At 44.2% G+C, this 14,844-nt stretch overlaps 1 protein-coding gene across 1 annotated transcript in view; it reads right to left on the reverse strand.

Annotated features, from left to right (window-relative positions):
* Positions 1–286: 286 nt before the first annotated feature.
* Positions 287–14,844, reverse strand: part of LOC147895991 (FtsJ-like methyltransferase family protein) — a 45,656-nt gene continuing 31,098 nt past the window's right edge. The window contains exons 2-10 of the mRNA XM_087382312.1: positions 10,131–10,178; positions 9,874–10,029; positions 9,314–9,360; positions 9,014–9,170; positions 8,871–8,932; positions 8,457–8,643; positions 8,284–8,373; positions 1,748–2,011; positions 287–1,640 (exon numbers count right to left, since the gene is read on the reverse strand). Of these exons, the coding sequence (XP_087238438.1) occupies positions 675–1,640; positions 1,748–2,011; positions 8,284–8,373; positions 8,457–8,643; positions 8,871–8,932; positions 9,014–9,170; positions 9,314–9,360; positions 9,874–10,029; positions 10,131–10,178 (1,977 nt within the window). The 3' untranslated portion in view covers positions 287–674. The remainder of the gene's footprint in view (positions 1,641–1,747; positions 2,012–8,283; positions 8,374–8,456; positions 8,644–8,870; positions 8,933–9,013; positions 9,171–9,313; positions 9,361–9,873; positions 10,030–10,130; positions 10,179–14,844) is intronic.

The raw sequence follows: 14,844 nt of genomic DNA on the forward strand, positions 1-14,844 counted from the left end.
AAGTCACATGTGCAGAACAAGAAGTTACTATTATCATTCAATCACTTTTGAGTACCTCCAAAATGTTGCAGATCCACATACCTACTTACCCTAATATGTCAAAATCGTGTCTCCTGCAAAGTCAACTCAGTCCTAGACATGACGATGATGACACATCTCAATTCAATTAGACTCTTATAGCAAGTACAATGCACTGTGGTTCTGAAAAGGAAAGCTCATGTGCTCAAACCCAAAGCTTCTCATAGATAGGAATAGCAGAACACAGCACAGCGGCCTGAATCACGTAAGCCAAAAACTTGCGCTACTCTAACATAAAATTCTTGAAACGTTCATCTGAAGTTTTTTGTTACATTTGTGTACTGTCACTCACATGACCTAAAACTCTAGCATTGCTTTACTTGCCACCTCTTTGCAGAGGTTGATCAAACGTGCTAACTTCCTGCCTCTTTGCACATGTTGATTAGAAGGTTCAAACCCAAAGCTTCTCATAGATAGGAATAGCAGAACACAGCACAGCAGCCAGAATCACGTAAGCCAAAAACTAGCGCAACTCAACATAACATTCTTGAAACTTTTATCTGAAGTTATTTGTTACATTTGTGTACTCTCTCACATGATCTAAAACTCTAGCATTGCTTTACTTGCCGCCTCTTGCAGAGGTTGATCAAATGTGCTTACTTCCTGCCTCTTTGCACATGTTGATTAGAAGCCTTTCCCTTCCTTTGTTTCTTACTTGAAGCCTGCTTACCCTTTCTACCAGGTTTACCCATACCGTGTGATCTTTTGTCCTTCTTCATCCGACGATCTACTAAAGTCTTCCCTTTCCGTCCATTTGTCCTCCCACCCTTTTTGGATACCACCAGCTCCTTCGATTTCCTGGGAGTGGCAGAGGCTTTCTTGTACAACCGGTCAATCATCTTGGTTTTAGCTTGAGCTGATACATCTGGCTGATCAGATATAGCATTTACTTTATGCTTGATACCCTCCAGCTTCTTCAACGCCCTCCGCTTTTTCCGCGCTTTTGCCTCTGCGACCTTTTTCACAGGTCGCGTATTGATTGCATGAAATTGAGCTTTCATTGCTTCAACCTCTTCCTTTGTAACAGGCTTTATTGGTTGAGAATATCTCTTCTCATCATCAACAAACCAATCAGGTAAGTGTTCATCATTAAATGTGTATCTGTTATACCCAGAATCAATTACTTCCTCCCTGCTCTTCTTCCGAAGCATTTTCCTAGCATATGCTAATATTTCAGCTTTTGAATCAGTATCATAATCCTCATCCCCTGAAGATGACTCAGAGCCACTCGGCTCTGCAGCAACCACCTCGAAGTCTTCATTAGTAACATTCTTTGTGGACGAGAGAACCTGTGCAGCTTCAACTCGTAACTCCTTGTTGGCAGTGCCCTTTTCCAAACCTATAGATGATGCCTTCTTAACCTTACCAACACTCTCAACCTCTGCCTCTTCGAAGCCTGCAAAAACATCCTGACTGAACCACTGAGTTACAAGCTGCTCTTTTGACGGTCTAGCTTCAACAGACAAAGGCACAACTAGGGGATTAGCCACATCATTGGCTTCATCACCATCACTAGAAATATCCTCCCCTCCTTTAGAAATATCTTCTGGAATCTCATTTTCCTGAAACGAAGGTGCACATTTGGAGGGATCAAAAAAAATGGAGCGAGCAGAAAAAAGTCTTGTTAGAAACAAATTAAGAATATCCTTCAAATAAATAGAAATCTTACCTGCCACAGTTCCTTGCCTGAATTAGTCAGTCTTGCCCTTTTCCTACGTTTAGTACTTCCATCTGTTGCATTTCGATACCGTTCATATGCACGCTCAAGGTAGTCATCAAGTTCTGCATCATATCTCTGCCTTTCTGTATCAGAATCCACATCACTTTCTTCAGCCTCTGATTTCTTCATAGAATGAGAACTGTTCAGAATTTCAGCTTCGCTGTCCTCATCTGATGATCCAGCAGACTCCACTGCTTCAAGGTCTTTCTTACCCTATAGTAAGAAGATGGTGTCAACTCTCTCTCTCTCTCTCTCTCTCTCTCTCTCTCACACACACACACACACACACACACAGACCTCCACTCCAGCTCGTTCCACTCAGGCCTTCTACTCAGACCTCTCAGCTAAGACATTCATAAGCCGCCTTCATCCTGGAATCTCCAGCAGCATAATCGACCTTCATAAGCTGGCATCCACCTAGCATTCTGCAGGTATCTCTCACCAAGCCTCTAAGCACCACTAGTTGAGGAGGCTCTCATTCATACTGAAACCCAGTGGCAAGCAGTAGTATTCCTCGAGGTGCTCTTGGTTCATGGCCAAGGGAAGCAAAAGGGAGTAATACTTTGGGAGAAGAGAGGGAAGGGGGAGTCTTTGATTGCACACAATCAATTCACATTTGTCTTCTCTCTTTCACTTCAGTTAAGTACCTTCTGCTGTAGATAGATGAAGACGACAGAATGGGCATGCCTGCATACGCCGACCCTAGGTCTAATGCATGTTATATGATATATCAAGACCACACAGGATACAAAGATCCACTATCACGGAGTGGAGTGGCTCCCCGTTCTTCTCAAAGTCCTTCGTAGGGTTGAGGTGGCACTTTCAGCCTCAACTTGGATTTTCTCTAGCTCTATTACAAGAGCTTGATTTTGCCCTACTAGGTGTCCAATGAGCTTGGTCTTGGAGTTTTTTTCCAACTTAATAGAAGTCCTTCGTTTGAAAAAAGGGGGGAAAATGTCCGATATTTCCCAAAGAGTAGCTCAAGAAGGCAAGCTACAGAAGGAAATACTAAGCCAGCCCTTTTGTTGCATGTGGATGAGGATGAACCTCACTTTCACTAGATTAACCAGCATGTCAAATAGAAATATGCCATAAAGCAAGAGACAAATGCAATCACTTAATACAATGCTTGGGGATGTAAGTGGGTGTATGTCACCAATTTGCAATTTGTAATTATCCCAAGTAATAAAAGAGAATTCTTTTCATATTTGACTAGGGTCAAAGTGTTTGACTACGATCAAAGATTTATTTGACTTTGGTCAAAGAGACTTGGCCACGGCCAAGAGGCTTGACTTCAGTCAAAGAGAGTTGACTACAGTCAGTCAGAGAGCCACAGAGCTAACTTCGGTTAGAGAGACCTGACTACAATCGAGGAGACTTGACTACAGTCAAGAGGGCTGACCTCAATCAACCCGAGTATTTTTATTTGCGCATTGGTTTGCATGATGAGGATGCCAGTGTACACTAGGACGCATTTGATTTGCATGCGAAAGACTAACAATAATGGGTGCCATGGTTGTGTGCTTTCAATTAATTGTTGTTGCATGTTTTCGAGAATGGTTTATTGTTCTAGTTTTAACAGGGCTTTTGCCATCCTCCAAGACTTCACATTTTCATGTAACAAAAGGCTTGAAAGGCCCCACAAGAAGCCTACCATGACATGTGGCTTAGATTAGTTTGGAGCATATGGGTAAGGGCGAGTTGCCAATTTTGGGGCACTCACCCTGTATCCCACGAATATTGTAATGATCTGAGTTTTTGATATATAGACAACGCAGCTTTTGGGCTCGGTGTGGATTTACCTGTACTAAAATTTTGAGTGCAATAAAGATTCTTTCGGGGGGGTCCAGCCCAAATTGTTTTTGGGCCCTTGTACTGTGTGTTGCGGATAAATTCTATGGAATTTTCTCTCCCAATTCGTCCCCTGGAAACAACAATTCTCTTGCATCTAGGTCAGATAGTTTCAAGAGATGAAGGTGCCTTCTTTGGAGTCTTTGGAACCAACCCATCAAGTTAGCCAACAGATAGTGACTCATCAAGCATTGGTGCTTAGGAGTACAACAACAACACAAAGACTTTGATGGGCCTTTTGCTTGAGAAGCAGAATCAACCATAGTGGAATTGTGCTTTGTATTGCAGCTCACTTCTGAGACCATTGTGGCAAAAGAAAGTCTAGTCAGCCTGCCTTCATGGAGGCTTCAACAAGGACGTGTATATGGAGCAGCTAGCACGCTTATGCAGACAGTGCAAATGCAAGGTTTTCACTTCTTGAGAGTATCAAAGGATGGATTGATCATCAGGCCCCAGTATCTGGAGGACAAATAAGTTACCCGTGCGCTAAGGATTGCCATAGGACATATGCGGGTCTCATCTCACCAGTTGAGGATCGAGGTAAGGAGAGCTACAAGTACACCTACAGAGCAGCGGACTTGCAGAGTATGTACACTGGCAACAAGGGCGACAAAGTAGCACTTCCTACGTGTTTGCCCTGCTTACTATGAGATCCCGATGGCGCTATCACTGCTTCTTTCAGGATGGACACGGATTCAATCTACTCTCCTATCTGATCCAATTCTATGACTAGATGTGTGTTAGCCTCTTTCTTATGGAGATGCGGAGACACACGGAGACTCTATTACAACAGATCAAATAGAAAGAGTGGACAACACCATAGGACACTGAGCGGCACAGAGACAAGTCATTGACTTTTATGCCTTTGAGTCAGCCTTGGGGCACATTGGAGTAGAGGATGAGGAGATAGCCAACATGAGGGCAGCATGGATCAATGAGTAGAGACAACGCAGAGCAAGGACCACAGAGGATGGTCACAGCACACACGATAAGGTCTAGCCCATTTCTACTCTACTCACAGGAGACCGACTGATCCGAGGTGTCGCCCTTGATGTCGCTCACCGCATACAGAGTCTCGGAGACCACGCCCCCCACCACAGTGAGAGACAGCCCGACAACTATAGATACGCGGCATCTTTGTGTCCTATCAAAGGGATACCACGACTCCCAGATGTGTCCTTGGAGCTTTCGCACTGCCTACTACAACCTCTTGAGAGCCTCAGAATGTGTTCTTTTCCAAGATTTGAGTTTTGAGATCATTAGCTTAGCTTAGCACTCAGCAAGGGCCTTAGCGAGCCCTTCGCTTCAGCCCATGGTGGCTTGTATGAGTTATTTTCCTGATTGTACTTTATCTCATAGGCCTGTGACGCCTCCCAAAGACGTTAATACGACTCTCTCTCTCTCTCTCTCTCTCTCTCATGTGTACTATCTATTCCCCTTTGCTAAGTCTGCCCCATCCCTTTTCTACACTCAGGTTGTAGCGGGAGATACACTATCCTCACTCTCTCTCCTGCTCAATACTAACTGCAACTGCAAAATGATGCACTCAATACAGAAAGTGATGCTGTGGATGTGAGTGAGAGAATCAAAGGGAGAGAATGTAGTGGACCTCCGAAGAGTGAATGCCCAAAGGGCTGAATACAACTGTATGAAGGGGCTGAAACCCTCACTGCAAAACTAGAAGACTAGACTACCTAGAGGAGGTGATCATCCTCACTAGATCCCTGAAGAGGCTGAGGCTACCCTGTTGGTCTGCTGCGGGAAGGCCCGACTCTACTGCTCTAAAGCCTTGAAGGCTTGAGGATTGGATGATGAATGAGGGCCAAAGGCTGCCCTTTTATACAGTGATAGGTCAGCCTGGCCGACTTGGTCAACACTGACCGTTCACCTTGGTCGGCTGGTCAACGTTTGGTGTTGACCAGGTTGGTCAAAAGTCAACCCGTTGCCTTTTGACAAAAAGTCAACTTTGACCTGTGATGACGTGGCGTTGACTGTCCGTTGACTGCGAGGGCTGCCTGCATGGCTGTATGGATGCTTGCATGGCCATTGACCTGGCTACCTGCGCTGGCACTAGCTAGCATGGCCACGGGCGTGTGGATGCCCGTTACACAAATAGAGAAGGTCATGCTTAAGGAAGATTTCTTAGCATATAAGTTTCCTTTTCTAATATGTCCAAGACGAGACGAAGGTGTTGCTCATAAACTTCGATTGATTTACTATAAATCAATATATAGTCCAAGAACACAACTACAAACTTTCCAAGATATGGACAAAATAAGTTGTTCAACTATTGGAAGTTGGTTGAAGCATTCATAAGACCAAACGGCATTACAAGAAACTCGTAATGACCACACATGAGTTTTAGGAACATCTTTTGGTTTGAAATGTATAGAGTGATATCCTGAACAAGAATAATTTCAGTGAAGTTCCACCATGCAAATGTTATATCAGGTCATCCATACGTGGAAGAGGATATCTATTCTTGACACTCAATGTATTCAACCCCTTGTAATCCACCCACAACTGATGACTTCCATCCTCCTTTTTACTGAGAAGAAGTGCAGCGACCCACAGTGACATTGTTGAATATCACCGGCTTTGAGATACTCTTAAAATTGCTTTGCAAGATACTCTTAAAATTGCCTTGCAAGTTCCTCTTCCTCCTCCTAGCTGAACAATATGTTTGCCGGATGACTAGTTGACTACTAAGGAGTAACTCCATGGCATGGTCCATGGTATGTTGTGGAGCCATTCCCAAAGGTAAGCGAGGCAGATGTGTCGATGAGCAGGGATGTTGGAGTTTAGAAGGTCAACACCCATCAGTGAGCCCCCAAATGAGAAGAGCTGGAAGAGGTGTACCAGCAGTGGTTAGATGCCCTGTGGGCAGAGACAGTCTGCCACAGAGGCAGATCTGACAAGGAGCGCAAGGCTGCCACATGGGCAGCATGTACAGCACAAGAAGGCGGCTCGACCTTGACAACTGCCACATGGCAGTTAGGCGGAGTCTGCACAGTCAGAACAGGACTGTTCAGAGGTACCCAAGGGCAGGTCTCCAGGCAGCAAAGGCCTGCGTGAGGGACAGGAGGAAAAGATGCAGCATACAGGAGTTGTTTTGAGCTGCAGGACAGGTCAGGCAGGCTGGGAGCATGTGGCAGACAGGCGGGTGTAAGCACTGCCACGGGGCAGCAAGGAGCAGCTTCTGGGGCCATTTACAGGCCAGGAACAGGTTGGTTGGCTGCAGGAGATCTACAGACTGGGTTGGCCCAGTCTGTAGGAAAGTCAGCAGAATTTGGAGGGCGACAGCCCTATAAAAGGGGGCCCACAAAGGGGGCATTCCACATTCCAGTTTGCAGAGGCTTTGGTGCTTCAGTTTGGGCGGCTACCACTGCAGCAAGGAGGCCCAGAAGACCTGTAGAAGACCCTCACAATTGGCTGCCTACACAGCAGCAGCAAGGACAGGTTCAAAGGGAGACTTGTGCCTCACCATTGGGTGGCCTACACAGCCGCAAGGAGTCAAGGATCCAGGAGCAAACTCTGCCTTACGATAGGCTGTCTAAGGGAGCAGCAAGAAGGGGGGTGAGGCCCACACAAGCTCTAGGAGAGCAATGCAGGCTGAATGTTTTGAAGGTGCCACGAGGAGGTAGGAGAACAGCTTTGGTTATCACAAGGGTCCACATCTAGTCAGCACCCTGCTGATAGAGGGTGGTAGACTGCGCCCATCTTTTGTATATGATTTGGTCCATCCTTAGACAAGAATATATTAGTGTTTCTATTCTTCCTCTCTACAGCATTGTTCATTTAGTATCCGCACCTGTATCTCTGTCTACACTAATACACAATCATGAAAAGAAGTGAAATTTGAAATCGGATTTGTATGAATCCTTGGCACTACCTTGTTTCATCTATCTTCCGCTGCAGGAAGCATTGTAGCAAGCAACCTCCACCACTATCTTCTTTAACACTACCTCTCTCTCTCTACACACATACTAACCTTCATTGTTGAGTTGCTACTTCAGAGGAACCTCCTATTTTGTACTTCAGCTTAGGCCACCCCTTGTTGAGCCTCCACCCCATGCACATTGTGAGCTCTCTTCTGCATATGTTTGTTGAGCACCAATCTCTTTCAAGAAATTTTATTGTAACTTCAGCATGTGCTCCCGTTTCTATTAGTCTGCTTTCTCATACGGAATGTATTCTATAGGCGCTCTTATGCATACGTTTGTTGCAAGCCAATCTCTTTGAGAAGATCAATAAATACCTTTGTAAGACTAGAATAAATCCAATCGTACAAATTCAGATTTTGTTGTTCTAAAGTCCAAAATTCTACACCATGCACTTCCACCTCCATTTGTGTGCTCTCTCACGAGGAATGTATTCTATAGGTTAGGACCTTAGAGTAAGGTCATTCTAAGGTCATAGATAATAACTTTTATTTCAAGGTTGCAACACATTTTGGAGTTAGTATATAAAGGTAACAGTTCATTTGTACTCTCAATTCTATTGCGGATGGCTAATAAAATACAGGCCTTTTACTTCCTTTACACGTGTGACGTCGTATATCCTTCAGAAAGGAGCTTTTGCTTAACACCTTGTTAAAGAGAGTTCTTTCTTTCTTTAAAAGATCATGAACTTACCTTCAAAGAAGAAAGAGAAAATAGGCCACCCTCTACATATCCGTCTTCCATGACATCAAGTTGCATACCTGTTGTAGTGCGCGCTTTTACCTGCAATCAATACAATACAACAAAGGTAAAGCACTTTCCCATCAAAACAAGAACGTAATCCCCTCTCTCAGAGTATTACAGACCTTTGCACGCCGTTTTGCAAGAGTTTTTTTTTCTCTTCTGTTCTTTGCCTCCATCATTGCCTTCAATTCCCCCATCTCATTCAAGATTTCCTCATCTTCATCCTTTACTGGAGCGTCAGTGTTTTCTTCCATTACAGATAATGGAGTGTCTGCTTCAGATAAAGCTTTTCGAACATTCGACCGCCATCTTCACAACATCAAACATTCAGATCTTTTAAGCTTGTCCTATGACGACAACAAAACCTTTTCAATTTAACACCACCTGACAAAAGATAACCAGGAACCACAAGTTCAAAACCACCTGACAGAACAACAGCTATTAAATAAACATAAATCCATCAGATTACAATGACCTGAAAATCTAAAAAGGCAATCTGTTGAAATGGTCACGTTACAAGAGCCCACTTAACCTACTTGAGAAGCTGTTTGAACTCCTGCTTGCCCAAGACCCGAAGATCTTCACATAGTAATTTCACCTACAACATCAAAAGCAGAGGCATATAAAACTTTCTTAAGAAAAAGGATATAAAACTGGATAGATAAAAGATTCAACGCACCTCTTCTATTGTAAACTGGTTGTTTAGGATAGAGGTGCACGCAGGGTCATTGAATGAAATTGAAGTGATGGCACCCAACAAGTCCAAGGGCTTATCAGCCCAAACAAAATCTGAAGCCAAGCACTCCTTTCGAAGTGTTGTGTTCCCCTCTTCGTAACTGCAATCCCCAGCATAAACTTACAGATACTAAATCTTTTCAAGATTACAAATAACAAATCTTATCAATACAGTAAAGGTGCTTTAAATTCAATTCATCCCTAACATCTGGTAGAACTGTCGCAAGGGGGAATAAAATAATACCCTTCACGATGGCGTTTCTGCTTCGTACCTCGCAGTACATCGACTACCTGCAGTTGAAATAAACTATTAACCAACAAAGCCACCACCTTTACAAACAATAAAATGAAACCAGTCAGGCAACTCATCCTCTAAAAACACAACATAGTGCAGTTTCAATCTCACGATAGTCACTCATAAGATTGAAAACCATAAACTCCATCACGCATAGCAAGGACTAGCTACTACGACATCCCCATTGACGTCATCAGCACCCAACAGTGGGTGTAGACCATAGTATAAAAATATGCTCTCACACATACAAACCCACGCACCCACACATACTTGAGCATCCATTTATATCTATCTTACATATCTATCTTGCCTTCATCTCTTCCTTTCATCTGTCCTTTCTTTTCGCGAATGACCTTCACCAAGAGGACTAAAGAATAGAGATAGACAGATAAGAGGAGCTAGAAAAAAAAAGGCAATATCAACACCTTTGGGGTAGTGAGACAGAGAGATAAGACAAGAAGCTAGAGAGATAAGAGGACGAGCTCGAGTGAAAGAGGCAATATCACTACCTTTGGGGGTTCCACAATCTCTTGAAACAGGTGTTTGATGTCCAAGAGACAAGGATCAATTTTTGCAGGAGCTCGATACCTCAAACAAATAACATAGATTTCAGCCGATGTAGAGCGACTAGCTACGGGCTTGGTCACCTCCACTTTATCGAAAAGCTGATCAAATTCGCAAAAGTATTTACAACTTATACATGTTTAACTTGACACCATGGAAATGCATTCCTCATTATCAAAGCAACCAATTCACAATGACTAACCTGCTTGAAGGCATACAGCAAAGAGTTATAATCTTGTGAGCGAAAGACCTGCAATCGTAAAGATCAAACCATCAAAATGCTAACAGGACACTAAGAACGGCACAAGATACATATACTGTGTGGTCAAAGTAATTAAGCTAAATAGTAAACAAAGTTTCATGAAAGAAAATTCAGCTTGATTCCAAACATGCAATACTACAGCATCTGTCTGAGGATCAGAGACAATGCCACCCCCGCTTCTGGGCATGCTTACCTTTTGAAATGAAGATGCAGGTAAAGACATAGCCAGAAACCAAGGGCCACAGCAAAGGACTGGAGAGATATGTACCACTAAATGCTTCGCCTGTTGGAGGTCAATGTCCCCACCTGTGAGCCCCCCTATGAGGAGGACAAAGGGCACATTGGACCATGACGGGGAGGTGATTTGAGGGAGGCTGTGTGGGCTGCAGGATACACAGCAGCAGCAGCAAAAGAATAGGCCAGAGGAGGCCCTATTTATAGGCCTACCCCTAAGCTGGTTGGCTCAGCCAACCTAGGCTGGTCGGCCCTGGTGGGGAAACTGCCTTGCTGGTCGGTCATCTCAAGGGGGGCCGCCAGCCCCTATCTAAAGCACCCCCTCTCCCTCATTTCTCATCAGCCACTGAAGCCTACAAGAGGCAGTGTGGAGCCGGCGTTAGCCTTCAGAGAGTTCTCACAGCCCTTTGCTGGTTGGCCTGTGATCACCTATCTCATCTGCAAGGTGAAGATCAGGAGTCATCTAGTGGCTTGGAAGTTGCGGAAGATCAAACAAGAATGGAGGCAAAGCCAAAGGACAAAGTTGATGGTGCATGTAGATGCAGATGAACTCGAAGCATGGGACGATAAAGATGCCCAAGCCCTTGCGTTGATCGTAGGGATGACCACAGATTCAATTATTCCTCATATTCGGATGGCAGATATGTCAATAGAGGCGTGGGCCACTCTGAAGGATCCATATGAGACAGACAACACATCTCGTATTCTGACTCTTCAACATCAGCTCTTCAACATGGGCATGGATGAGGGAGATTTTGGTTATGACCACCTGACGAAAGTCAAAGTGGAAAGAGATCAATTACCCTCAGTTGGTCAAAAGGTGGATTCAAGCCAACTAGCATTGCTGACACTTGGCATGCCACCCGGAAGCTTCAAGGGTTATGTCACAACTGTCACAGCAAGAGAGAGGAACAAGCCTCCTACTTCCGAAGAGCTTGGACCCTTATTGCTGCAAGAGGAGGCTTGGGAGAAGGTGCACAAGAAAGAGGATGACAAAGCACTTCTGGCAAAAGACAAGCCCGGCAAGGGCAAATCTTAAGACTCCAAATGCAACAAGGCTGAAGACGCAGAGAAAAAGAAGTTGGATTCCAAGAGCAAGAGATGTATCTTCGTCGGGTATAGTAAAGAATCCAAGGCACACTGCCTCTTCTTCCAGTGAAGCGACAGATACTCATTGGCAAGGACGTGGCCTTTTAGGAGACAGAGCCCCTATCTAAAGAGAAGATCTGGGAAGTTTCCATTGCACCCGCACCCAAGTTAACTATTACAGAAGTGGAGAAGGATGAAGAGTCTGAGGAGACAAAGGCTGCAAAGGATGAAGAGTCTGCTATCCGTCCGTACAATAGTACGATCATCCGTACTATTGTAGCATTGAGCCATTGTTTGGCTGTAGCAGGCATTTCTTTGTAGCAGGTGGAAGTTCTGGGCTTTTGCAGGGGACTTGAAATTTCAGTCACATTTGCTCAATTTCACCCCAAAATTTGGAGCTTTTGGTTTTGAACTGTAATTTCAAGCATTTTTGGGGCTTTCAATTAAGTTGCCCTCTTTTGGATGCAATTTCCTTGAAGAAATTGGGGCTTTTGGCATTCGGATGCAATTTGGCAGTTGCAAGACCATTTGGGAGATTTGCAAGCAGTTTTGGACTCAATGTGAGTCAAATTGCAAACTTTGCCACTTTTTGCAGATTTTCTTTGCAAATTTTTGGGCATTTGCAGAGCATTGTGGTGCATTTCAAGGCTCTAATAGGCTGTGACAGTACTTGTCACTATGGGCAGATTTTCTTTGGCAGACTCTGGCTGTGTATTTTACGTCCCAGGAAGGGATTTTACTTGTCTAGTTTGCTGTGTTTTTTGAGTTTATCTAGCAAAAATGGCTCAGAACAACCCCAATGAGGTGTTTGGAGTCCTCACGCAGAGGGATAAGTTGGATGGCACCAACTACTCCTGGTGGAGTTTTATGGTACGCAACATCTTGGTTGGCAGACATCTTTGGGATTATGTCAATAGAGATGAGGCCAGGCCAAATTCTGTGGCTACACCTGTCACTCTTACAGCTGGAGGCAGGGATAGAGGTCAAAATGCAGCACAAGCAATTGGAGCAGCTGCTACTCCAGTGGCTCCCACAGCAGAGCAGAAAAGATGGGATTCTAGGGATGCACAAGCTCTATCTGTGATTTCTCTTTTTGTCAAGAGGTTCATTATTCCTCACATTCGGTCATGCAAGACCTCAAAGGTAGCTTGGGAAATTTTAGAGAGTATGTTTGCAACAAGAAATGATGCCAGAGTTTCCTTCCTGAAGAGAAAGCTATCTCACACGCATATGGATGAGGGAGATTCCATGAATGCTCACCTTACAAAGCTTCAGGATTTGAGGGAGCAGTTGCTAAATATTGATGAAGTTATTCCGGATTCAGATATATTACCACCACTCTGAATTCTCTTCCTGAGTCTTATCTTGGTTTCCACACCTTGCTGAATTTGTCATTGAGGGGGGGCAACAATCCTCTTTCTTTTCACGAGTTGGTAGAACTTCTGTTCCGGGAAGAGCAGACCAGAAGAAATATGGCAACACGGGCTGGCGAGCATGCCATGCTTTCTAAGTTTAAGCCCAAGGGAAAAGGGCAGCAAAAGCAACATGCCAATCAGCCCGCTCATCAGCATAAAGCTGATTCAGGACAGCCTTCTTATAAGGCTAAGGGTGATGTAGATAAGCCTAAAAAGAAGGGCATTTGTTACTACTGCAAGAAGCCAGGTCATTATATTGGTGAGTGCAAGAAGCACATAGCTAAAGGAAAGAAAAGGGATTCCAGTATGGCTGTGTCGGATGCATCAACTCCTAATGCACATGATGGGGGAGATGTTACAGCCAACTTTGTGGAAGAGTACTATGCCTTTTTGTCTTGCATTTCAAATTTTTCAGTGGATAGTTCAGATACTATAGCCACTATTAAGGAGGATCCATATGCTTTCTTGACTTGCAGTTATGATCCTTCAAAGGATGCATGCTCTCTCAATGTCAATGAGACACTAAATACTTGGTATTTTGATAGTGGTGCTTCTAAGCACATCACTTCTAAGAAGAGCCTTTATGCATCTTTGCTTCCTCCACCTACTAAAAAGAAGGTGACTTGTGCAAATAATTCTTCTTATTCAATGGGTGGAGTGGGGGACATCATCCTCACATCCACTGATGGCACAGATTTCAGAATTTCAGATGTTCTTTATGTGCCAGGTATAAAGAAGAATTTGCCTTCAGAGTCCTCTCTCAATAGAAGAGGATTTCAGGTTATATTCGATGATGCTAAGTGTGCAGTCAGAGACAAAGAGAATGACTATGCTTTGATGTTGTCTGGCACTTTGTATCGCGGTCTTTTTCAGCTTGACATATATGAGAAAAGGTCCGATCTTGCACTTTCAGTGAGCACTCCCACTACTGCAATGCAGAATGCGGAGTTATGGCATGCTAGGTATGGGCACATGAGTTGTGGCAGCTTAATGATACTTCAGAAGCATGATATGGTTGATGCATTGCCTTCTTTGGAGTCACCTCCTCCTCATGCATGTGAGGGTTGCATCCTTGGCAAGATGCATAGATTTCCTTTTAAGAAGGATGGTGCAATAAGAGCTACTCGGAAATTACAGCTCATACATAATGATGTCTGCGGTCATGAGTTTGAGGCATTTTTGAAGGAGAAAGGCATCACGCATCAACTTACAGTGAGGCTTACACCTCAGCAAAATGGCAAAGCTGAGCGCAAGAATCGCACTCTTATGGGATGGATAAATGCATGCTTACCAGTAAAAAGTTACCTCACAGGTTTTGGCTCGAAGGCCTCATGTGTGCAAATTATGTTTTGAAGACAATCACTCCCAATGAGGCATGGCATGGGAGAAAGCCTTCAGAGTTTTGGGTTGTGTTGCATATGCCCACGTGCCTGTGGATTTTTGACATAAGTTGTCAAATAAGGCACTTAAGTGCATTTTTGTTGGGTATAGTGCACAAAGCAAAGGCTATCGTCTCTACAATCCTGCTTCACGCAAGATTTTTGTGAGTAGCGATGTGATATTTTCATAGAATTCAGCACATACACATGCTGAATTTACTGTTCTAGCTTCTTCGGATGATGTTTTTGAGGGGATGCTTCCTATAGCATTTGGTTCCCCACCTAAGGCTCGTGCTGAAAATCAGAATTTACAGCAACCTCCTGATCCACATGCCCCGATTCAGCCACAGGCTGATTTTGTACCTCCATAGGGTGTGGATGAAGTTGCCAGGCAAAAGATTCAAGAGATACATGCAGCCAAAACAGTTCCGAATTTGGTTGCTACAGACTCTTAGGGAGAGTAGACTTGAGGCCCCATTGCCTGGCAGGACTCGCAGTGCAGTAAGGCATGCAGGAGGGGGCTCTTTCAATTGAGAC

This window comes from Dipteris shenzhenensis, chromosome 12 (assembly GCF_047967505.1).
Source record: "Dipteris shenzhenensis isolate YYH24624 ecotype China chromosome 12, Dip_SZ_1.0, whole genome shotgun sequence".
Classification (NCBI taxonomy): Eukaryota; Viridiplantae; Streptophyta; class Polypodiopsida; order Gleicheniales; family Dipteridaceae; genus Dipteris; species Dipteris shenzhenensis.